Source organism: Chionomys nivalis, chromosome 8 (genome assembly GCF_950005125.1).
Source record: "Chionomys nivalis chromosome 8, mChiNiv1.1, whole genome shotgun sequence".
In the NCBI taxonomy this organism is placed as follows: domain Eukaryota; kingdom Metazoa; phylum Chordata; class Mammalia; order Rodentia; family Cricetidae; genus Chionomys; species Chionomys nivalis.
Window position 1 is genome coordinate 65,840,797 of NC_080093.1, and position 26,052 is coordinate 65,866,848.

The 26,052-nt window shown below is 48.0% G+C and overlaps 1 protein-coding gene across 1 annotated transcript in view; it reads right to left on the reverse strand.

The window, feature by feature from the left end:
- Positions 1 to 5,074: 5,074 nt before the first annotated feature.
- Positions 5,075 to 26,052, reverse strand: part of Dmbt1 (deleted in malignant brain tumors 1) — a 66,582-nt gene continuing 45,604 nt past the window's right edge. Inside the window, 13 exon segments of the mRNA XM_057778726.1 lie at positions 5,075 to 5,241; positions 7,308 to 7,579; positions 9,881 to 10,269; positions 13,402 to 13,586; positions 13,994 to 14,202; positions 15,303 to 15,453; positions 16,431 to 16,460; positions 16,997 to 17,026; positions 17,835 to 18,158; positions 19,435 to 19,607; positions 21,209 to 21,448; positions 22,791 to 22,996; positions 24,221 to 24,330. Of these exon segments, the coding sequence (XP_057634709.1) occupies positions 5,075 to 5,241; positions 7,308 to 7,579; positions 9,881 to 10,269; positions 13,402 to 13,586; positions 13,994 to 14,202; positions 15,303 to 15,453; positions 16,431 to 16,460; positions 16,997 to 17,026; positions 17,835 to 18,158; positions 19,435 to 19,607; positions 21,209 to 21,448; positions 22,791 to 22,996; positions 24,221 to 24,330 (2,486 nt within the window).

Consider the following 26,052-nt stretch of genomic DNA (forward strand, 5'->3'; position numbering starts at 1 on the left):
GCACGGAAGCCCCGCCCAACCCTTTCCTGCCTAGCTATAGGTCCTTCAGCTTTTTATCAGACCACCTTGGGCAGGCAAGGTGAAACAGATGCAGCACATCTTTACATAACTAAACAAATGCAGCAGAAACAAAAGGAACACATCTCTACACAGTTAAAGTGATAGTCCACAGCATAAACAAATGTAACACATCTTTGCCTAGTTAATGATATTCCACAACAGACGGCAGTGGCTGCCTGGGAAGACAAAAAGGACTGTGTTTTCTAGAAACACCCAGAAATCAAAGTTTTGATTCCTCCCAGCAAGAACGCCTGGATTGGCCTCGGTTTCTGGGGATTTCTGTGCCCCACATCTTTGTCCTGGACACACTGTTTCTAAAACTGTCCTTAAACAGCCTCATGCATCTCTCCTGTGGGTCTTTCCTCTGCTTTCCTATAAAACTTGAGACATCTATCTGCCGACAGCCTCCAGCCCTGTCTGGTCTCTGTGCTGACCCGAGGCTGCCCTCACTCCCCTCTGGTGGCCTCACTTTCATGCCACAAAGATGAACGGAAGATTTGAAGAGTGCGTTATAAGTAGCCTTCTCTACATGGTTCCCCTCTCTTGATGGAGAACTCCAGTTTGTCCAGTTAGCCATTCCTATCCTACTAGTTAATGCGCCCAAACCGAGTCAATTCCTGCTTGGAAGCTAGCCCAAGAGCAATGGAGACAAGGTATGAGTGATGGCCAGGAGCCCCACCATCATTAGCAGTGACTGCTGCAGACATGGATGTGATAAACACTGAACAACAACTCAGAGTCAAGTGTGGTGCAGAGGGAGATGAGAAGAGCTTCTCGCTCGCCAGTTGCTGCCTACCCAGAGGGAGGGCAGATCTTAGAGCAGGCAGAGCAAGGCCAGGGCAGGGAGGAACACCAGACATCTACCTGCTGTCAGTCTGCAGCCGTTGTATGTCATTTCAGAAGTTGATCCCCGTACTTCTTTACACCCGCCGGAGACTGGCTTTCTGAGACCTGCCACTGCCAAGGCTCAAAAATACATAAAGTGCCTGTCTCTTAGAGAGTCAGAAGAACACAGTCTTCTACCTGCTGGCACCCCAAGTTGAGACTTTCTCAGTTTGTTCACTCTTGGAGATGCTACATAGCTTGGGCAAAAAGTCACGAAGCACCTTTCAGGTCTCTCTGACAAAATATAGTAGATAGATGATAGATAGACAGATAGACAGACAGACAGACAGACAGACAGACAGACAGATAGATAGATAGATAGATAGATAGATGATATAGATACATACATACATACATAGATTGATAGATAGATTAGATAGATAGATAGATAGATAGATAGATAGATAGATAGATAGATAGATAGATAGATGATATGGGAGAGGGAGGTGGAGATTCGTGCTCAGTTGGTATTTCACCAAAATCTCTGCAGCAGTCACAGCTGCCAAAAATCTCATCCAAAAAGTAACAATAATCAGAGGGAACCATGCAAAATATTTCACTTGAAGAACACCCACCCTGAAGGTTTACGTGAAATTATTCCTAACATTTTCCCTGACTTTAAACTCCACCACATCAGCTTTCAAAAATCCAGCCAACCATGGAAAACCAAAAGACACAGCTCAGATCACTGAACCATATATTAGCAACCACAGCAACAACTCCATTCTCTATGGCAACAAATTAACCACAATGCCATTCTGCGTGATTATTGCTAATCTTTGATACAAACTCAGAAATCGAGGTGATGTTGACCCAAATGTCCTAAAGACTTCCTTCTTGGGGAAGATATCCATATTCCTACATAGATTAATCCACGCCGTGATTGCACTTCCATTTCCCCTGAGTACTCTGCAGTAATTGTAACATAAAGAGCACATGGCGTAAGACACGTGTGTAAACCCAAATGCATCCCTCCACTTCAATAAGCCTGGTACTCACCATTTGGCGAATCCTCTTCCCGGCAAGGGGCACAGCTTTTAGCTTTTAAATCAGCTATTATCGTGAAAGCCTTTTCCGTCGCAGCGTCTAACAATCCAATGCGCCGCTGATTAGAGGTCGTTTCAGTTATTTTTGATATTCTGTGGAGAGCGTGAGGTACCCTTTCCTGCTTAGAGGGGAAATTTCCCCTCTTTGAACCTGAAATGCTTTCAAAGAGGAGAGATATTGCCTTTCAAGAGGGATAAAGCTGCCCTCGTCTTAAGAGCTGTGATGGTCTCCAAAGACTCCTAATGCGGAGAAAAGCATCAGCCACTTACATGTCCACCTTAATGAGTCCTTAGCTCATAGCTGGCCAAGGTAAATGTCACACACTTAGGAATTATTTTTCTTTGTTAAAAAAAAAAAAAGTCCGTCTGATCTCCACACTGTCCTTCCTATCTCTGCTGATCCTGCACAACACGCGTGTGGGATATACATATCTCTTATTACCGTTGTCGAGGTTAACACAAATCACACCTAGATTTCTACTGAAGCTAGGGGACAATTACAAGCAAGTTGATAGGCTAGGACATTCTTAGCTCTTCTTTCCTCCCATAGAAACAATCTGGTAACCATTAAGAACTGAGTCTGAAGGGTTTCCCTCAGACTAATGTGGCCCCCAGCTGGCGGTGTTATAGGACCGGGTTTAGGTGAGTGGGCCACTAGAGCAGGTCCTTTGTCCTAGTCAGTTACTATTGCTGCGGTGAAACACCATGACCAAAAGCAACTTGGGGAGGAAAGGGTTTATTTGGCTCTCAGGATAGAGTCTGTTATCTAGGAGAACTGAGGCAGGATCCAAGAGGCTAGAACCAAAGCAGAGGCCATGGAGGAACACTACTAATTGATTTGTTTCCCCTGGCCACTTAGCCTGCTCTCTTATATAGCCCAGGACCAGCTGCCTGGGGGTGGCACCGCCCACAATAGACTGGGCCCTCCTACATCAATCATTAGTAAAGAAAATGCCCCCAATTCTAATTGAGGCATTTTCTCAGTTAAGGTTCCCGCTTCCCAGATGACCCTGGCTTGTGTCCGGTTAACAAAAAACAAACCAACACAGAAGGTTCTGACCCGTGGTGCAGAGTGGTGGCCCCTTCTAATAGGTGTCAGAGGAAGGGAGAGGTTTTCATAAGGAAGCCGCAGTCAGGGCCACCGCCAGGCTGTCCTTGAGTCCTGGTGGCAAGAAGAGGGCAGAGAATCTCTTAGAAGGAATGTGTGCCGCTGAGGATACGGAGGAGAAGGGGCAGACTAAGTGAAGCTGTACACTTTATACCAGTGGGGATACGCTGGAACCGGTTGTCTCCTGATGCCCAAGAGTCTGACAACTTGAAATTCGTAAACTTCCTTGGGGAAGTAAGAGTTGGCTGGACCATTCTCCTAGAGTCTTTCTGGGAAGTCTGGGATCAGTCTAGGGACTAGAGATTCACAGACAGGCTCAGCTAAAGGAAGAAAAAGGCTTCTTCAGAAGGACGTGGCAGCTGCCTCTAAACCCAGAACTTGAGAAGGGGAAGACAGAGCAAGCTGGCGTACTAGACAAGAAGTGGGGTGCTCCAGGTTCAGTGTGAGCCCCTATCTCAATAAAGTGAGAAGCTATCAGGAAAGACACCCAGTGTCAACTTTGGCACACACAGGGCGGGGAAGGAGCATACCCATATGCACACCATTCATACAGGAAAGGAGGGAGACAGGAAGGCCCAGTAACAAAACAGCACTAATGTTGAGCTGCAGCGCCCTCTAGCCTCCACAACTGGGATGGCTAAAGAGTTATGGAGAGCTGTCTGCCTGGAAGGGACTGGATGGCAAGCTCCGACCCAGAAAGATGCATGACGCAGCTCAAAACAGATTTGATATTTCCCGTTCTTTTACCCACTGTGTGCCTGTCATTCGTTTGAGGTGTCATTCAAACTTGGAGTTCTATGCAGGTTCACATGTGTTCATATGTAGCCACAGACTGGAGTCTACGGTTTGCCCATACAGAGTGACCCATCAGGACTTTCCCCAGTGTCCCCGAGCTTGGACATGATTATGGGTGGTGAAGGCCAGGAGAATGAAAACTGACAAGATATGCCCTGGCCTCCTAGCTCCTCTGCATGCCAGAAGGGCTCATAGGTCCACCCCACCCACTGCTGCTGAAACTTGCACAGTAGGTGACGGGCACATCTCGGCCATCTCTGGTCAGAGCTGGTAAGCTGTGGCCAAGTCTCTGCTGGACTTCTCTGGCCCTCTGTCCTGGGGGTCTCACCTAACTCTAGCAACGTGTTCACAGTCGGGATCATCCCAGCAGCTGCTGGTTGGGGCCTGAGCCTGGCTCCTGGCATTGGCATTGCCAGCAAAGTACCTAGGGGCTTGGATCCCACCATCTGCGTCACTAATTCACTGCCTTCTTGGAACCCATTTCATCCCTTTATCTTCTGTGGTGACCAGTCATGCTTCTCCCCGGAGACTTCCTGCAAACAGGACTCCTGTCCTAGGCATCTGTACCCTCCTCCGAGCCCTTCCCATCTCATTGCTCTGAACGTTGCATCCTGAATGGAAAGACAAAGAGTCTGGAAGGACTGAAGATGATCATCCTCTTGAAGGTTTTGGAAGCCTTGAAGCAGACCCCCTTCACCTTTCAGCATTTCTGTTGTCGTGTCCCCACAGCTGTCTAATATGAGGGAAGCCAGCACGTGGGTCAACATCAACAGACAATGACCAAGCAGACACTGCCTTGAAAAAGAGTCTTTATTTAGTTTGCCTCATTATGAGGACAGACTGAGAGTGATTGACCCTACATGTTGAGAAAGTTGGCTATAAAATGGGGAAGGGGAACTAGCTAGAGAAATCACTGCTGCTCCAGTGTTTGGCTCCTAGGTGTAGGGGGTTGTTGACAGTGGTCTCGTTCTGCTATGTCCTTCCCAGCCTTCAGCCTGTAGACCCTGGGGGAACATGGCCCCCACCTTTCTCCTCTGCCGTCTCAACATACTTTGCCATACATTCATGCTAAGGGAAAACCTAGCCGCAGCGTATCCGGGTGCAAAGCATCACAGGCTCATGCCTTCCGTCTTTTCTGGGAATCTGGGCATGTGGAATCAATGCCTGAGTGCGCTTTACTTCACATCTTAGTGCTTGGAGGTTGGCCACGGGCACCACGTGTCTTCCTTCCCAGCGTGAAGGCAGCCACAGCTAGGACCACAGCCAGGAAGATTCCGCCAAAGATGGCAGCAGTGGGATGGGCCGCCTGGGAGTTAACTGGCTTCTCCACATCCTTCACTGCCAAGTCTGCGGAAGAAAAGAAAATGTGGTGATGGAGAGGGATAGGGTGCAGACCAGAGATTGGCAGAGAAGACAAGGAACTGGATGGTTCTCATCAGAACTTTTCGGTCAAGATGGATAAGGAAATGAGAGAAGGGGAAACCGAGGCTAGCTTCCATGAAGCAGCTGAGTGTTGGGCTAGAGAGATTTACACACCGTTGTCTTGCCAGCGAGGGGAGTTAGGGAAGGGTCTTTGCAGGACTCAGACCTGGGCTTTGGGAGAACATTCTGGATTGGGTCTGTAGATGAGAGTTGTGGCATTTAAGCCAGGTGTGAAATGGTGACAAGAGCCGCAGGCGAAAGGAATGCAGGACCTGAGCTACTGTGGTGACTGCAGGCATATAGGGAAAACAGGCGTTGGGCACCACCCACCTCTTCACTTTGCCCACTGTCTTTTTCTACAAAGTCCCACCCCAATGGAAGCACCAGCTATGCACAAGGTCTGCTCTGACCACACCTGTTTTTTCATTTTTTTTGTTTGTTTGTTTGTTTTTGTTTTTGCCTCCTGCCATACCATAATAAGCCTTTGGTAAGTACTTAATGAATAAAGAAAGAGTCGACAGTCAGCTTGCTGTAGGGACCAACCTACTATGGGGCAGGAGGACAGGAAGCTATCACAGATGGTTCCCAGAGGGTGATGGTGTTGCCCTGATCTAGGGGTGGGTTTGTGATAAGATAATAAACCCATTTCTGCCACGGTCACCCTCCCTGATGCCAACCTGGGTCAGAAGCCCTAGGACTCCTACCATGGGCATCTCCTAGTCAATGCCCACAGCAAACAACATAGCAGAAATCACACCCTACCACGCGGTCTAGATGGGGAGTAAAATGTCCCACTCAGTGCCAGACCCGCCCCCCCCCACCAGAAGTCAAAATCAGTTCATGCTGCCTGTATTTCCATGCCCCACCCAGCTGGCGAATTCAAAACACCTGTTACCACCCTGATGCGTGAAGAGTCTAGGAATAGAATACAGAAATAAAGGGTCCAAGAATATAGAAATATAAAATTGTAAGCCCAAACACATTTTAGAGAAAAATAACCTTTAGCAAAAGGTTATAGCAAAAATAACAACAAAAGCCTGTTAACCTTTAGCAAACACTTTCTGCCTTCAGAGCAGCCATCCTGGCAGCCACTGTGCACAGAGGTAAACCTTTAACAATTGCCTCCACCTCCCAGCTTCCCAGTTAGGCAGGTCCTGCAGACAAAGGTTAGCTTCTAACGACTGTCTCTAAGGGCAATACTCTGCTTGTATTCCCCTGAGTTTCAAGTGTCCCCTATGTGACTCTATCCTCCGTCCTGCATTCTTTCAGGAACAGTGAAAAGCGGCTGTTTAGACCACAGACTTTCACAAACACTCTAAGTTAACATCCTATAACCAAAAGTTGTAAAACTTAAAATGTACTGTGACTTTAAGCCTGGCCTCAAGGCTGTAAAAGCTCTTTGACCCACACCTGATTGGTTTTACTATAAAAAAGAGGCCCAACACCAGCCCCTGTTGCCACAGTCTTGAAACCACCTGCATTCTGGTTATTGTCCCAGTGGCTGGTAAGCTTTTGAGCCCCGGGGTGATTTTTTTAACATTTTTTCTTTTTCTAAATAAAGTTTGCTTCTGGTTTAATAGACTACAGAGGTCTGTCCCCATTTTTTGTGCTCTTTCAGCGCCAACAATGAAGAATAATATTCCTGTTAATTATGTTAACAGCAAAAAACTGTAGTACATTCATCAAACACCCAGTGATTTACACCAGACAAGGACCAAGGTGATTTAAGGAGCATTGCTTTAGCAAGCCCTCTTAATAGTCTTAGAAGAGATTAGCCTTCTCACCTTATAGATAAGGATTCTGGGAGCTCCAGACCACAACTCTCTTGCCTAGGACCTGTGTAACCGTGAGCCTTGGGGAAAGGCCGCGACCAGGCCTAATTCACTGACTGGTGTGCAGTTTGAGTTGGCCGATAACACAGACAAAAATATCCCAAATCGACCAGAATCAAGGATCCCAGTGGAAGATTGGATCTGAGGGTAACCACTTACCCAGGCTCCTCTTATTTTTGTCAGGGGATTGCAACTGAATGGGTCCCAGGACAACGTCCACCTTTTCTTGGTAGGAGCCGACGTCTCTCTTGGACCTCACCACACAGCCTCTCTGGCACCGGGAAGAGAAATCATAGGCTCTGCACACCACCAGTTTACACTTCAGATACACGGAGGGGAAGCGGTTCAGGAAGTGGAAGGAACTGAATTTGAAGCGGGCGATGCGTGGCGACGGTGAGGAGTAGTGTTGGTAAGTTTCATCTCTCACGCATCTGGAAGTAAGGAAAGGAACCAGTTAGCCTGCTGAGGCTTGGTCTCCCCTTTATGCCCTTCTTCTCTGCAGTCATCCTGCGACCTGGGCTTCCCGCACCACCACACGCTCATTGTGAGGGACGCACATAAGTCCCAGCAGCCCAGCAGACCACCTGGCATGACAAGCTCAGTACACTCGAGTAACCAGGGAAGCTCAAGTATGGAATCCAAGAGCAAGCTAGAGAGGCAGGTCAGGAAAGGAGATGGTCCATTCTTCCCTTTTCTGGTCCCTGGGCTTTGAACAGTGACATTCAGATGTAGGCTGAACATTTTTCATGCTCCCTGACCCTTGTCTCCTAGGGCCCTAGGGCCCCTCTGCTGAGCTCTCTCTCTCCTCTCTCCTCTCTCTCTCTCTCTCTCTCTCTCTCTCTCTCTCTCTCTCTCTCTCTCTCTCACACACACACACACACACACACACACTAAGCCTGGCCTGCCCCTGGGCAACTGCACATCCATGTTGGCCGTTCTCTCTAGAACTGTAACTCCTGTATCCTGCACTTCCTCTTCCCTTGAGCACCTTGTCTCTGCTGGCAAGTGAAGGAATCTGTCAGCCAATCGACTTCAGGAATATCACTGAGAAGAAGATGAGGCTGTCTACAGGGAACAATCCATGTGCGTCTATAATAGCGAAACTTGAGTGATGGGCGAGAGAGAAGCAAGAAAAACTGGCCTGGCCTTTAGAATAGAATGCTTCTTAGGAGGACTGTCCCAGGGCAGCCTGGCTGTCCCGCAAGATTAGTTCCATGTCAATTTACCGTCTTCCTCCTTCCTCCCAGAGCTCCCTTCCTGTTTCTCCTTTCAACTCAATGGCCCTGAAATACCCAGAATCCTTTTCTGTACTGTAGCCCTATTAGCATTCCAAGTGAAAGGGTATTTGGAGGTTTGTGCAGAGGAGGAGCATTGGAAAGAATTGGGTGGGAGCAGGGATGGGAGCAGGGAAACACTGCATAGGCCAGAACTCAGTGGCCCAGGTCCACCAGTTTACTTTTAGGGGCCCCTACATGGATGATGTGGTTGAGGACCAGGGTGCAGCTAGTGAGTCGCTATGCTCCAGGCCCAGTTGTCATCACAAATGGCATTGTCACATATATGGCAGACTGTCACCATAGTAAGGACTACTTGAGTCTTTCATGTTAGTCACCCCACTCCACTCATACACTGCTTGGTTACTACGGAGAGCAAACGGGGTCTGGGTAAGTTTCTTCCTGCGTTTGCTGTGTTTCCAAGGGGACAGTTCCAACATGAACCCATTATACAGATTGTGCGAGTAGATGCCCAGTCTTTGCTTATTGAATTGATATTCATGTTCAAAGAATTCCTAGGATGTGAGGCTGTCTTTGGCATCTCTGGTTGGTGTGAGGTTTAAGACCACTGCCCAGCTACTTACTATCAGCCCTCCTTCCCTTGACACTATGACTTCCCATCAGAGGCAATGGCTCCTCAGGTGTCAAGGGCCATACTAATGACTTCTAAGCCAAGAGGTACCATGCCCACCAGCAGAGATTACACATTGGGGGCCGGACTTGCACACCCAACAAGTCAGACCTCCTCCAAGAGTGCAGAAGCATCACACCTCCCCAAAGAGCCTCATCCAGGGACGCTGGAGCAAAGGAGTCCAGTGCAACCAATCTGGTCTCCACTGAGTCAATCTCAACATGTCCTGATTATAATGGAGAAGTGGCAACATGTCCTGATCTATAATGGAGAAGTGGCATTCCTAGCAGACAGCGAGTGTGAGGGCCTTTGGTGCAGTGACCTTCTAGGTCACCCACTGGCTATGCGGTGCTCTCTGGGTCCATCATCCTTTCTCATTTAACCTTCCCAACATCTAATCCTTGCCACCATCTCCCACTGGCTTGCGATACAGAAACTGATGCAGAGATCTGTGTACTTTAGTTTGGGTCTCTGCTCTCAAATCAATGCGTTTCCCATGTCATGTTCACGTTTTAACCCTAAGGCTAAAGTTTATAAACTCCAGTTTATAGCCATCCAGTTGAGTGACCATTGGTGAGCCAGTCCTTTCTTCCCACATGTTAACAGGATATGGTGCCTAATAACCTGTCCTCTTAATCAAGAATGTGACCCGGGAAACAGCATGAGGGGTCCTCAAAAGGCAAAAAGCCACATGTAGAAAACTATCTAAGCTGGAACCCCTGGCAAGTTCAGCTAGCCAAAAATATGCAGTCCCTGAGTGGTTTTTGGCTACTTGTGTGTGAGTTATAAGGCAAAAATTTGCATCTGTCCCATCCACAAGTCCTTACCCACTCCGGATGAGATCATATGTCAAAGATGAGAAGTCATTAGGGTATGGTGAAGCCACACAGGTGTCCACAAACAAGGCCAAAGAGGAATCAGAATGGAGGATTTCAGCCTGAAGGTACAAGTTCTGGTCCAGATCCACGTAGTATGGGCTGCTGGTCACTGGATACAGGAAGGAGGAGGATGTATAAAAGGAGATGTTCACATCGAAATTGCCATACTGGACTTCTTGGATCTCGACGGTGTTGTTGGTGATGTAGACAGTGTTGACCCAGGTGTTCTGAAGCATCTTGCAGCTCACATGGACGTGGAGATCCTTCTTCCTCTTGATGATGCCATTTGAAACTGCCGCTTTGAGGAAGTTGGAGTAATTGATGGTCTCGTTGTCAGTCTAGTGGAGGGAAGCAGAGCAGCTCAGTCAGTCCCTGATGCTCTGGGTTAGAGCGAGAGAGAAAGGGCTCAGAGGGACTCTCGCAGAATCACACAGAGGTGGCACCTGTCTGCCTTGTGGCTGCCTATACCTAGGATGGATGTCAGCTTAACCAGCCAGACGTCCTCCACACCCTTCATTCTCTAGCACATGGTGGCTCAGGCCATGATAATCTGTACTTGTTGCTCTTCCTTGTGGCAAAATGGGGATGTCTGTGTGGCCCTTGACCTGCAGTGTCTCTGACCAAGCTCAGACTCCGTGGTTCGGGACTCACAGCAGGATGTTCTGAGTCTATTCTCGCTGTCACTGGGGTCTCGGCAATTGGTTTCACACTCATGAGAGGGGCCTGGTATTATCAGAGTAGAGTGCTTTCTATTTTGAGTGATTGGTGGCTTCTTCAGTGTGGTGATGGACACAGTGGACGCTGGGAGCCACGAAAACCATAGTTACAATTGAAGTAGGTCTTGACCCCTGAGGATGAGACTTCCCAGAACCTCAGGTGAGCAACTAAATGATGCCATTCCTGCTTCAACTCATTGTACTATAGAGCTATTTACCACTCAGTAAATAGCTGAGTGATTTTCACTGAGCAGTTACTCATAAGGAAGCCATTGGCTAGTGCCATGTAATGTGTCTACCGTCTCTGAGAGCTGCCATGCCAGGAACCTTACGCCTGGGGCCTGTGAGCATCTTAAGGAAAGGATGGTGCCTAAATGTGTCTCTCTCTGTTCTCTTGGTATAGCAACAGCAGCAATAGCATCTGAAAGGATCTATGAAGCAATTGAAAGGAATGAAGCCAGTGGCCCGGAAGTACTTTAATAGAGGGTGTGGCAAGAAGGCAAAGACCTAATGGCCAAGAGGAAACCCATGAACAATGATTCCTGGAAGCACCATGTTGGTGACTGTCTGGCTCCAAGTAAGGAAAGCACAGGGACACCTTCACCAGGCTGGGACTGCGAGCTCTTCGTAGCCTGGGTGCAGCCCTTCTCCCAGTCCCGTGCCAGGAGCCCTGCATGACATATGGACTGGAAAATTCTACCATGGTGACATGGACAGTGTCAGGAATTTAAAGCAACTGTGCTCTTAACAGTGGGAGAAAAGGCAGGGCGTGGCAGGCCAGAGTAGACATAGACAGACAGACAGACAGACAGACAGACAGACAGACAGAGAAAGCAAGCTTTCCACTATAGTCATGTGAACTGTAAAGGGTGAAACTCCATCCTAACTGATTGGGACCTGCAAGCGCCCCCTTGTGTTTCCAGCACTTCTACAGCTTAAATATGATTTTTTTTCAGCATAGAGAGCTTTCCCCTTCTTGTCTATTGTTGAGAACTCTACTTTGCATGTGTTCCTTCAGAAAACATTACCATGAGATAAGAGCTTTTGGAAAACCTCTTTGACCCTCTGCTCATCTTTTCTAATCTGGTCTCTCCCACCTCAGGCTGACCAGAGCCTAGGGCAGGACCAGTCTGTGTGACAGAGCACATCGGAGCCTGCTCTCCAGACCCAGGTCTGGGGAAGAACCTGCAGAAGGGACTCCATGCTCTTCATGACGTCAGTGGAAGCACATTGTATTTCTCCTCTAAATTCTCTAACCAGATGAAACATTTGTATTCTGGTACCAATGGTGTTATAAACCACAGGGGTCTTTCAAACTCTGTATAACATGAGTATAGCCACAAAGTCCATGTTCACCTCTATGATAGGGCTCCATTCGGAACCTGCCCTGAGCAACAAACACGGAGTGTGACCTTACTTCCTGCTCTGAAGGAGCCATGCTAACTCTAGATTAAAACTCTTGCTTAGGCCTCTGCCTGGGGGAAAGGCAACCAAAGTGACAGAAAGTCCTGGACGTGAGTCAACTACGCTCTCAGAGAGACCTGGGTTCTCGCTGTCCTCGAATGCCTTTTTCTGTGAGAAAGCTCATCTATTCCATGACGCCAGCCAACAGCAGGTGTGGCCAGCTGGCCAAGTCATGAACAGCTCCAGCTACAGAGCACACGGACTCCACAGCTCACGAGCAGGTAGCCTTGGGCATAGGGCTCAGCTTCTCTAAGCTTTTATCTCCTGTGAGTAAGTAGAGGATCACATCCTGGGACTTTTAAATCTCCAGTAGAAGTCTTAGTTCGGTGCCTGGCATACATTAATAGCTGTTGGCACTACTATAAAGTCTTGGGCTCTGTACCAGGACACCAAGGATGGCAAAGACTAATAAAACTATCTCTGCCTCTAAAGCACTCAGTTTGCCAGGTGATGCGACTGTTTCAAAAGAGGAGAAACCGGATTGCAGCACATGCTACCCAGGTTCACTCAAGTCAAAAGAGGCAGGGCTGGCAGTTGAGATGCCTGTAGCTGTCTACGAAGCGCCACCAGTGAGCTGCTGAGATAAACAATCCTCCAGGCTCCACATCTGGAAAAAGGATCAGTAGTCGCCTTGGGTGGGCTGACTCTCAAGCAGCAAGTTTACAGAGCAAAATACAAAATTGGGTCAAAGAAGCCACCGCCTTGGTCTGGTTGATACGCATTCCTCCCCCAAGGAGCTCGTCTCACTCATCAAATTTCTCTCAGAGGGAACTCCTGTGTGTAGTGTCTTACCAAGAGATCTGGGTGACCAGGCCCTCACACACAACCATAAGTGGCCAAGATCCACCAAAGGCCCCGTCTCCCTTCACATGAATCATGTTCTGATTATACCACAGCCATAACTTCTAGATCCCCAGGATTCTAGATGCACTACATATGACATTGTAATAAATCACGCTCAGGGCTGGTGGGATGGCTCAGTGGGTAACGGCACTTGTGGCCACGGCTAACAGGTTTAATTCTATTCCCAGGGTTCACATGGCAGTTGTCTTTTGACCTCCACATGCATGCAAAAGCATGCTAACACTCTCTCTTTCTCTCCTCTCTCTGTCTCTCTCTCTCTCTCTCTCTCTCTCTCTCTCTCTCTCTCTCTCTCTCTCTCTCTCTCTCTCTCTCTCTCTCTCTCTCTCTCTCTCTCTCTCTCTCTCTTACACACACACACACACAGAGAGAGAGTAAATTTTTGAAAAGAAAAAGCATGCTCAATGGAGTGGGTGGTGCTAGGCTTACCTGTTTGGTAGTGCCACAGCCCGTGTAGGGAATTGTGAATATGACCTGCCTCTGTGTTATCTGGGACCGACACTGGTAGCTTGAATTCCAACCAGGAATGACAAGCTCTCCGGCAGAATAGCCCATGGACTGAAGGTAGCTCCTGCTCACACTGGCTCGCATGTGATTTGACAAACAAAGGAGACCTGAAGGACAGAGCAGAGGGTGCCCTGAGTCAGGATTCCAAACCCCATGACCTTCATAAGGGTCTTTTCCAAGGGACACAGCTGGAGATGGCTGACGTACGGAATCTACACGTGAGACAGATGCTCACAACGGAGTCACTTGCTGTTGAGGACACCACCTTATACCTTCTTATTCTTTGCCACCACACTAAGTCCAGTATAGCTCTCAAGGGTGCTAGCCCTTGACCGTCTTCTGTATGTCCAGAGTCCCAAGACTCACTGCACACAGCCTCTCTCAATGGGCAATAGAGGCCACAGTAGGGGTGTTATAACTTTTCTATGTTATAATCCCAGGACAGTGCAGGAGCAGAAGGCTCTCAGGGATGTCCCCAGTCCCAACACACATGTGCTGTGACAAGGGAACTTACTGGTGATGTTATTGGCGAAGTCCGAGTAATACTCGGCCTGGAACCCTCTCCGGGTAATAATGTGGTCACTGATAAAGCGCACTGACATGAAGTTGGATGTGGACGTGAACGAGCCCAGGGCCCCATCACAAATGCGAGCGATGAGAGGAGAGCTGTGGTGGGGGCCGTCGAAGATCTCAATATAGTCGTAGCTGCAGCCCCCCTCAAGCCTGAAGAAACAAAACAAGCAGTTACGTCTCTACTGTCCAGACTTGGATGAGGACTCAGGCCTCACGGAAACACGGACCAAGGTCATTATTTGAAAGAACAGATGACTTCCTTAAACCTAGGGGCAATTCATCCCGCCAAGACCACCGTACCATGTCTTGTCTTCAAAATGCCATCTAAGGTCGCTTGTATGAGGTCTACAGTGCCTCTCCCTGAGAAAGGTCACCAGAGAACACCTTCATTTGTCCCTTCAAAGTGCTCTCAGGTCCCTTCCAGAATAAAACAACTACCAATGGATGCAGCGTGACAGAGATGACTGGTGAAAGAAGGAAACACGAGAGCCTTCCTAATGATCAGGTTTCTCATCTGCTAAGACGAACGCAGTGCACTATACATACTGAAGGGAGCGGGGATGAGGGCCAAATGGGTCTCCATGTAGGAAAAAATAATTGCTGAAAAATCCCAAGCAGTGGGCCCCATCGCTGGGGTGGTAGAGAATACAGGTCCCAGTTTTTTGGCCAGTTGAGCCCCTTGCCTCCCAGATGAAGTGTATGTTACTAGGCTTTTGGAGACTAGGCTCCTCCACTCAAGGACATTTTTGTTTGTCAGTATATGAGTGACGGGAACTTTACATATGTGTTGGTAAGGCGAGCACCCTGGCTCCTGAGGACTTGCAGAAAGGACGGGGTCGATGAGGAAAGGGCTGCCCTGAACAGGTGTGCTTGTATATTGTGCTCCCAAGACTAGCATTGCCCAAGCCGCAAATCTCCCTCCCACTGCAAACATTTCCCAGCATTCCCATGTTCGCCGGTGACCCCCTGATCAGCAAGATGAGCAAAGCAGGCATTCTAACCCTTCTTCTGGCTGAGGCTTAGGAGAATGGCATCCTGTGGCCATGCAGTAAATGCAAAACAGTCACACTGGGACTTTGAGTCAGAATGTTTTCAAATTCCTGTGCGCTTGCTCCCACTCCACCCTCCGTGGCCTACTCTCCATATCAAATTAGAGCCCTCATTTTAAATGTCACCTTCACTATCATTCCCCCGAATTTCAAAGCACCCTGAAGTTTTCTCCCTAACATCTGCTCTGCACCCACACTTACTGCACATCTCTGAAGACCAGAGTCACACGGTAGTTGTTCGGGACCTCAATGTTCCACACACATCTGGCATTGTTAGGATAGTTCGCGGGGTAGAATGGACTGGAAAAGTTCCCGAAGGGTTGGGTCAGGAAACCTCCACAGGTATAGTTGACTGGAAGAAAAGAGTGGAAATGCTGATGACCCCAGAACACAGCACATGGCAGACTGGCAGGAGAAGGAATGTTTGACACAGTATCCAAGGGAGAAACCCACTCATAGTCAGCCTAGCCCTGGCACATTCACTGAAGCCTAGGGGGCTGTTCGTGTGTGTGTGTGTGTGTGTGTGTGTGTGTGTGTGTGTGTGTGAGAGAGAGAGAGAGAGAGAGAGAGAGAGAGAGAGAGAGGTAATATTCATTGGTAGTTGGGTGAGTATACATAACTCAGAAGTGTGTTTTGAGGCAAGGTCTCGCATTGAACCTGGAGTCCACTGGTTAAGCTAGTAAACCCTTGCTTTCACTGATGACAGACAATGGTGGGGAATAGACCACTTGGACCTGTGCAGGTTCATGGACTCTGGATGCAAAGGGATTCTTAGCCCCCATCTCGGGGTTTTTTCCAAGGATGTTTGGATTTGCTGGTGAGGGTCTGGACCTCTCTGATGAATGGAGACATCTAGAGCAAGGATCATGGCTCTACAGCTATGTCTACCTATCCTGATCATGGAGTCCAGGGCTGCAACCTTCTTGCAGAGATAGCATTATGGTTTCGATGGGAAATGCCCACCAACAAGCTCATTACTGAAGACTTGGAGACCAACTCTTGAATTCAGTCCTGTGATTGGATGCTGAGTGCATTGAACAGATTTATAGATTAATCACTTGACCCAGTAATTGGGTCATGGGTCAGGTTGAATACAGCAGGTCACTGGGGTGTGCCCTAGAAAGACGACCTTAGCCCTAGTGTCTCTCCCTCTACATCATATTCTCTCTCTCTCTCTCTCTCTCTCTCTCTCTCTCTCTCTCTCTCTCTCTCATCTATCTTTGCTCCACCTCAGATTTCAAGCAAGGTCAAGAGTGTGCACCCCTCTCTCCAGCCTGTTGGTTAGAGCACTGGGGAGGCTAGTGCTTTAGCTTAATCTAAAATACGTACCATAGTAAGGAATTGTTGTGGTCCACCAAGCTAGAGAGGAAAACAAAACTGGATTAGAGTGAGGAAGTGGGCATCAAGGCTGAAACTCACTGTAGCTGGACATGGAGTGCAGGGACCAGGGAGTCACTGTGGCTGGGAGAAAAGAACACATAGAGAGCCAGGAATGCCCTCAACCACACTTGTGGGTGCCCATCACAGGGATAGCAAGCTGGCCAAGACCCCACTGACAGCTTTAAATCTCTCCTAAATGATGCTGTAAGAAGTCTCAGTCATCCCCAGCTCACAATTCATGGACAAGACAAAGCTCTGCCCGGGACAGATCCTAAGAGCACCAGGAAAGACTGCTTAGTGACACAGATGAAGTACCACAACTTTCTCACTCCACTGGCCAGACAGGAGGGAGGTGTGATCTCCTCAGAAACTTCCTTTCTACTTTACAGAGAACAGAAAGTTCTGGGGCAGCAATAGTGCGGTAGAATCCAACCCATTCTGGAGCTATGGCCTGGTATCTGCCAGCAAAGCAGAGGAAGAGGGACACACGAGACTTAAATGACAGCTGGACTCACCTGGACTGGGAGTGGTTGTTGGCTCAGAGGCTGTGAAAACAAGAAGAAGATGTTGAATGCCCTGATAAGAAGGTGACTCATCCGACCTGAGTGAATGGGCACTGGGCAGGATTTGCACTGGCCTGTGCTCATCCCCTGCCTCAGACTAGGGACTGGTAGCCATCTATAACTCCCAGGAAGATGATCCTTGTGAGGGTCACTTAGTATCCCACTATCTGGTCCTCCACAAGGTGAGAAATGTGTCTGGTAACAGGCTGAACTTTGCAATTCATAGCTGTCCAGTGATTCAGATGCTATGTGGCCTTGTCCAGGTCCAGTCTTTACACAGAACCAGCTAGGCCTGGGGGTTAGTGTTAGCAGGTGGTGGGTGTGGGGTCCAGAGAAATATAAGGAATTGTCATCATGTACACAGATACCCCTCTCTTATCCTAAAAATACCTGAGCATAAACAAACACTCATTCAGAAAGCCTTGTGAATGGGTGTGGACAGAGAACACTTTGAACTGGAGGATGCTCAATGACATAGGATCTTCCTCACTCTCTAGACAGCATCTCCTTCTCTCCCCACTGAACTCAACCATGAGAGAAGAAACAGTGAAGCCAGCGAGTTTCTCCTTGATTCTTCTACCCAGTGATGTGTTAAAATGACTGATGTCCCTTAGGTTTGGGTCACCAGTGACCATTTCCACAGCAAGCCTTATTTAAAGAGGTAAAAATGACTCCCAGTGAAGAATTAAGGCAGCTTCAACAAGTGGGAAAAGCCAATTCATTGAACAGTAAGACCCAAACATAAGGACTTTCCTCCAGGAAAAAGACAGCAGAGGTTCTCCCAACTCACATGAGCAGATGACTCCTGCATCTTCAGAATGTCCGCAGTTATGCACACGCCAACCAGGGTGAGGGCAGCGCCACAGGTGAGACTCATACCCTGAGCAGGACACATCATCTAGAAGTATAGACCCTGAGCCCTGACCAAACTGAGAGCTTCCTGGGGCAGACAGAGCCGGGCCACAGCCAAGCTGTCTGCATACCACAGTGGCATCATTGATGTCCCAGAAATCATCACACACGGTGCCCCAGGAGCCTTCATACAGGATCTCCACTCGGCCCTGACAGCGGTTCGCTCCGTTTACCAGTCTCAGCACCAGCGAAGACTCGTTTACTGAGAAACAAAAAAGGCATTAAGTAAGGAACATGGAAATAGCCTCAGACATTCCCTGTACTCATGGAGAAAGGTTCCCTTGAGCTTCTGATTTCACCACTGGCAGATGATGGTGGGTACCATATCCCTTGGACCAGTGGTGCAGAGTTTCTGCAGCCTGGACATAAAGAGATCTTCGGGCATAATTAATACCTATCCCAGGGTTTATTTGTGGAGCCTATGTGTTTGCTGGCATGGGCTTCCATCTCTCTGGAGAATAGAGAAATTCTAGAGGAAACACTGCTCCTATTTCTACCTGTGCTGGCTGACACAGTCTAGGGTCCGAATCTTCCTGCAGTCCTGTGGTGCTTTGAGTGGAAGAGGAAGTGTAAACTAATGGATACTTATTAAAGACCTGAGGTCCCGCTCATGGTCCAGCCCCATGATAAGATCCTGAGGGCTCTCGCCAAATCCCTTAACTGATTCTGAGATGGATTAGACAGGAGATGAACTTTGGGAACATAGTGGATCACTGGGGATGTCCCAGGAAAGATGTACCCTCTTCCTAATTATTTTCTTTCTCCTATCCTTCCTGAGCTGTGCTCCACCACAGACTTCAAGAAGATCCCAGAATTACTGCTTCTCTCCAACCTCTTGGCTGAAGAGCTTAAAGCTCTGCTTCGATCTCATCTCAGACTTACCGTAGGAAGGACTTGTTGTATCCCACCAATCTAGAGAGGAAAACAAAGCTGGATTAGAAGGAAGGCCTGTGCAACAAAGTTTGGCCAAGCAGAAAACATTACACACAGAAGTGCTGTGACAGAGAAAAGAGCTCTTTCCATGCCCTCATGTGTCCATCAAAAAGAGGGTGAGGTGGCCCTGGACCCACGGCAACTATAACTTTCTCCTGAATGACAACTGCTTCTTAAAGAATCAAGCCATTTATACCTGAGGCATATGATGGGGAGAGCCTCTGCTATCCCATGCCATTTGACACTTGCAAAATGTAGCACTTTCTAGACAAATAGCATAGGAAAAGAATTCCAAAGCAAATGACATTCTCAAAACAGGGAAGCCTAGCAAAGTGGATTAAGGGTTTAGGTATGTCACTAAGACAAGCGAGGGGTGTAGCTTTTAGCTCAACAAAGTCAGGGGTAAGGAGACAAGTCCAGTTCTTATAGTGGACCACTCGGGCTTCACAGGACAGCCCCACCCACACTAGACTCGAGGCACAGGCCTGGAGGGCTTTATATTCACAAACACAGACTCTATCCCTCTCTGAAGACCAGAGCCACACGGTAGTTGTTTGGGACCTCAGCGTTCCACACATATCTGGCATTGTTAAGGTTCCTGGGGTGGAATGGACTGGAAAAGTTCCCGAAGGGTTGGGTCAGGAAACCTTCACAGGTATAGTTGACTGGAAGGAAAGAGTGGAAATGCTGATGACCCCAGAACATAGCACACGGCTGTCTGGCAGGAGAAGAAATGTTTGACACAGTATCCAAGTGAGGAGCCCCAATCACAGTCAGCCTAGCCCTGGCACATGCACTGAAGCCTAGGGGCCTGTTCGTGTGTGTGTGTGTGTGTGTGCGTGTGTCTGTGTGTGTGTGATGTAATATTCATTGGTAGTTGGGTGTGTTTTGAGGCAAGGTCTCCCATTGAAACTGAAGTCCACTGGTTAAGCTAGTAAACCCTTGCTTTCCCTGACTGGCAGACAATGGTGGGGAATAGGCCACTTGGACCTGTGCCCAGGTTCATGGACTCTGGATGCAAAGGGGTTCTTAGCCCCCATCTCGGGGTTTTTTCCAAGGATGTTTGGATTTGCTGGTGAGGGTCTGGACCTCTCTGATGAATGGAGACATCTAGAGCAAGGATCATGGCTCTACAGCTATGTCTACCTATCCTGATCATGGAGTCCAGGGCTGCAACCTTCTTGCAGAGATAGCATTATGGTTTCGATGGGAAATGCCCACCAACAAGCTCATTACTGAAGACTTGGAGACCAACTCTTGAATTCAGTCCTGTGATTGGATGCTGAGTGCATTGAACAGATTTACAGATTAATCACTTGACCCAGTAATTGGGTAATGGGTCAGGTTGAATACAGCAGGTAACTGGAGGTGTGCCCTAGAAAGTCCTTAGCCCTAGTGTCTCTCCCTCTACATCATATTCTCTCTGTCTCTGTCTCTGTCTCTGTCTCTCTCTCCCTCTCTCTCTCTCTCTCTCTTATCTATCTTTGCTCCACCTCAGATTTCAAGCAAGGCCCAGAATGTTCACCCCTCTCTCCAGCCTGTTGGTTAGAGCACTGGGGAGGCTAGTGCTTTAGCTTAATCTAAAATACGTACCATAGTAAGGAGTTGTTGTGGTCCACCAAGCTAGAGAGGAAAACAAAACTGGATTAGAGTGAGGAAGTGGGCATCAAGGCTGAAACTCACTGTAGCTGGACATGGAGTGCAGGGACCAGGGAGTCACTGTGGCTGGGAGAAAAGAACACATAGAGAGCCAGGAATGCCCTCGACCACGCGTGTGGGTGCCCATCACAGGGATAGCAAGTTGGCCCAGACCCCACTAACAGCTTTAAATCTCTCCTAAATCAGTTGTCCCCAGCACACAATTCATGGACAAGACAAAGCTCTCTCCAGGATAGATCCTAAGAGCACCAGGAAAGACTGCTTAGTGACACAGATTAAGTTCTGTCCAACTTCATATGTCCCAGTCTATCCTTCTTCAGACAGAAGACAGATGTGCTAGGTTTCAAAACACGGGCAGTATCCCCCACTTGGTGAGGTTCACAAAGCTCCAAGCCTGCTGTCACCCCACTCCTGACACTCACTTTGAACTATCTGTTGAAAAATCGCCTAAGACCTTTCTATTTTCTTATGATGACACTGAAGCCAGCGTTCCTCCCATCAGCCAGTGCTGGCCGTCAACCATATTTCTGTCAGTCAGAGCCCCAAGACCCGCTGCACACAGTCCCTCTCCATAGGAAGCAAGCAGACGACCCAGGGAGGCCATGTTATTGCTTATGTCACAAACTCAGGAAAGCTGAGGACCAGAAGGCACCACCAAACCCAAATGGACATTCAATCTCACAAGGAAACTCACTGGTGGAAGGGACATAGACAGCGATGTAGTTAGCCTGGAACCCTGTCCTGGTGACACTGACATCAGTGATGAAGACTACAGACATGAAGTTCTGTGTGGAGGTGAAAGTTCCATGGGTTCCATCACAAACGCGAGCAATGAGAGAAGAATTATATTCAGGGCCATCAAAAAGCAGGATGTAGTCAAAGCTGCAGCCTCCTTCCAGCCTAAGAAGACAGAATAGATGGTTAGCTACTCTGTGTCTGGAATGTGATGTGGGGACTCACTGTGCTGAGAACAGTGACAAAATATATCATCTGAAAGAGTAGATGGTTTCCTGAAATCCTAAAGAGAATTCATCTATCTTCCCAAGACTGCCATGCCTGGTCTGCAATCTGCCTTTGGAGGTCAGAAGTAATCTATAATACGTCTTCATTAAAGTCTTTTATACAGACAAAGAATGGTCACCTGACAAAAATATAATTTGTTGCTTCAAGGTATAACCAATTATCTTCAGGATGACACAATCTCTGATAAATAGAAGAATTGGAAAAAATAGCAGGACCTGGATAAATAGCTCAGTGGTTGAATTCATTGTTAAGTTCTCTTGCAAAGGACCAGGGTTTGATTCCCAGCACATACAAAGGAGTTCATAATCACCTATCATTCCATATACAACGGACTAAACACCTTCCTCTGACATCTGTGGACACCAGGCAAGCATGCAGTTCACAGACATACATACAGATAAATCACTCAAACACAGAAAATCATAAATCATATAAAACAAAACACAAAAATCACAATATAAATCATTGGACCTCTCTAACTTTCAAGCTTCTCGTCTACAGTAAGGAACGCTGCATTCTGTGACCACTGAAAATGGGTTGTGGTGTCGCCAAGATGAAGCAGAGGATATTAAGGGTGCCTTTGTACGTAGGCCCTGGTGGGCTTCAGGGGCAGCCTTTATATTGGTCTAGCAGAGACACTGATACAATGCTTATATGATACCAGAGCAGAGACATCCAAGGCTACTACAGACAGCACCCAGAGAGGACCTGGAAACACAGCTCTCTCCGTAAGTATTGGGACCCACACACACACCTCATTGGAAGTGCACTTGCGCCTTCCCCCTGGGGCCTCATGAAACGAGAGAGAGAGCTGTGAGGACATCTTTGCACTCAACAGGTGGCCTCATTAGCAGCACTGTCCCGTTGTATCCCCAAGAATGGCATTACCTAATCCCCGAACTGGCCCTTCCAAAGAGTAACACTTCCAAGTATTTCTACATTCTTTGGTGACATGAGAAAAGTAGGTGTTCTAGTCCCTTCTTCGGACTGGGACTTAGAAGAGTGGCATCCCATGGCCATGCAGCAAATTAAGAACAACACTGGTACTTTAACCAGAGTAGCTTCAACTTCTTGTACTTTTACACCCGTTAAAGCCTCCATGGCTACTCTCATGCCAAGTCAAAAGTGAACCCCCCTTTTTAAAAGCCACCTTGACTATCACTCCCATGAATACACAGGCACCCCACACTCTCTCTGTCTGCTCTGTACCCACACTTACTGCACATCCATGAAGTTTAGAGACACGTAGTTGTTGGTTGGGACCAAAATGTTCCACACACATCTGGCATTATTAGGATAATTCCCAGGATAGAATGGACTAGAAATGGTACCATAGTGCCTGGTCAGGAAACCTCCACAGGTATAGTTTACTGTAAGGAAAGAGTGGAAATGCTGATGAACCCCCAAATCACAGCACACGGCTACCTGGCAAGAGGAGGAATGTTTAACACAATATCCAACAGAGGAACACAACAAGAGGTAACATAAATCTGGCCAACCCTGAAGATATGGAGGACACCCTCCTACGTGTCTTTCTTTGTGGAGGTAGGTGCAGGTTGGTCAGTGGATGGGGGACAGGAATGGTAGTCTTGGGGAAGCTCCATCAAAGCCACTGTGAGGTGTCTCCCTATACTTATATCTCTCTAGTGGGCAGATAATGGTCAGTATGAGATCTCTTGGACCAGTTGTGCAGAATTTCTGTACCCTGCACATAAAGAGATGACCATGAATAATTAACACCTATCCAGGGCTTATTTCAGATATGTACGTATTTGCTGATATGGGCTTCAATTTCTCTGGAGAACAGAGAAATCTGGAGGAAGCATGGTGGATTCTATACCTATTTCTACCTGTTCTGAATCACAGAGTCCAAGGCCCCAGTCTTCTTGCAATGCTAAGATGTTCTGAACGGAATAGGAATTGTCCACCAATGGGCACATGCTAAAGACCTGGAGACCTATTGATGAATCCGACCACATGAGTCCAACCCCAAGCCCCAGGAGGGCTCTTACTAAATCTGGTCATTGATTCAGCGATGGACTAAGTAGGAGATGGATTTGGGGGATAGAGTGGATCACTGGGGAGGCACACGGGAAAGATATGCCCTCTTCCTAATTCCCTTCTTTCTCCTGGGCTTCTGAGTTGTGCTCCACCACAGATGCCAGAATCCCTGTCTCTCTCCAACCTCTTGGTTGAAGGGTTTAAAGCTATTCTTTGGTCTCCCTGACACACACATACACACACACACACTTACACACACACATACACACACACACACACACTTACCATTGGGAGGAGTTTCAGTAAACCAATCTAGAGAGGAAAACAAAGCTGAATTAGAAGGAAGGGCTGAGCATCAAAGTTGGGTCAAGTCGAAAACATGGGACACAGAAGCACTGGGCTGAGAAACAGAAAGTCCTTTCCCTGAGAGCATGTAATGGCTTGGACATGTTCGCTTGTGTCCCTCCAACTGATGGTAGCAAATGATTTCCCCAGGATAATGGAGCTTAGCATAATGGAGTAAGTGCTATAACTTAGCTATGCCACTGGGACAATCAGAGGGTAGCTTTTGGCTCACCAGAAATTACCACGCTACTTTATGGAGAATGCTGGAGGATCTGGGGGAGACAGAATGCTGAGGAGTCCCACCCACACTGTAGCTGTTTCTGAAATGGTGAGCAGAACAGGGACAGTGGGAAACACAAGCACTGAGGGAGAGCGGGACTCACCAGCAATAGTCGAGTATGGCGGTGTCTCAGCTGTGAGAAAAAGAAGCCATGTCAGAGACCTTGAACAGAAGGTGCCTAGCCTGGCCCTGGGTTCATGACACAGAGCAGACCAGACACTGACATGTACTCATCTGCTGCCTCAGAGCGGTGAGAGCTAAGCGGTCAGGAAGAGGCTACCCATGGGGTCATAAGAGCCCACAGTCTGATCACACCAAAGGTGAGATATAGGTCAGGATGTGTTGACAGTGTCTGTCCAGTGAGTCAGGGGTAAGTGGCAGGTCCTGTTATTACACTGGACTCCTCAGGCCTCCCAGGACAGCCCGGCCCATGCTGGACTTGAAGCACAGGACTGCACTGCTTTTTACTCATGAACATAGACTAACCCAGGACCCGAAAGAACTGGGCACAGGCGCACACCATTACCAAAGCCCAATGGGGAACTTGAACTTGGGATGCTTTGATGGGGAGCCAGAGACAGGATTTAAACAAGTGAAACGGTTTGCAAATGATCGTTTTCCCATGAAGTAAAGCTACTCCATAGTCAAAGACCAGCAGTGTCATGACATAGAGACTTTAGCTAAGAACAAAGTACACGCCTCTGACCTACTCCATCGGCGACCTTGGACATAACACATGGCGAGGCTTCATCGTTAGAATAAAAGGACGACATTGTGTCTCAGATTGGCTTCATGACCTCTGATAGAATTTTCTGTCCATCTTCATACATCCTAATCTATCCTTCTTCAGATGGAAGAAAGATGTGCTAGGTCTCAGGACATGAACATGTACCCCACGGGGAAGGATCACAAAGCTGGGATCAAAAGACCCCTGGAGGAAGGAAGTGATTTTCCTTCCCAAAGCGCAGGCTGACAGACTCTAATCTGTTCTGATGTGCCACCAACATCTCTCACTGGAGGACGTCAGAGAGGAAAACAGCACCTGTGATGTCAAGGGTGGAGCATCAGGACTTCCCAGGGAGCTTCTTATGACCCAGAGGGAAGGATATGACAAGGGTGGAGGTTAAGATGACTTTGTCTTCCTCTCCAGGCACCAAGGCCAAACTCAGCTCCCTAGGCTGACCAAAGTAGGGTGTGGAATATGGGGGCCTAGGGCTCTAAGGATCATCAACAGACCCTAGAAACAAGAACACCTTGGAGCCCCTTGCAGATTCCCCTTCAAGAGGATCCCGACTGCAATTCAGGGACTTAATCCATGACATAAATGCTTTGTAAACTTGAAACCTGATTGAGAAATTTCCCCTGGGAGCTTAAGACCCACATCCCCTTCCTTCAGTCTATCTACTGGATCAGAGGTGAGCCTATGGGTTATAGAGACAACAAGGCCAAAGAGATACCCAGTAAAAAATGTTACCTTCTGTGGTCACGCTTGTAGTCTCATAGATAACATCTGCAGAATAAAAAAGAAAGAAATCACTTAGTGTTGACCCTCACTTGAATCTCAGAAGCTGGAGCTGACATCTCCCATGTTGAAGGCCTTCTCTCACTGATACGCTGACATTTCTCCTTGTGAAATCTGATACTGATCTTTCTGTCACTTTGCCGCTGAGATGTCACCATGAGCATCTTTTGTCCCTCACCCTCATTCAACTCCTCTGCATCTACGCCATCCCAAATAGCACCCAGGTCACTAGCAACCCCACCCTAAGCACAAGATACGAAACAGCCAGATGAAATCTGAATTCAAAAAGTTATCTGGCTATTTCTGTAGTTCAAACACAACATCTCACTATAA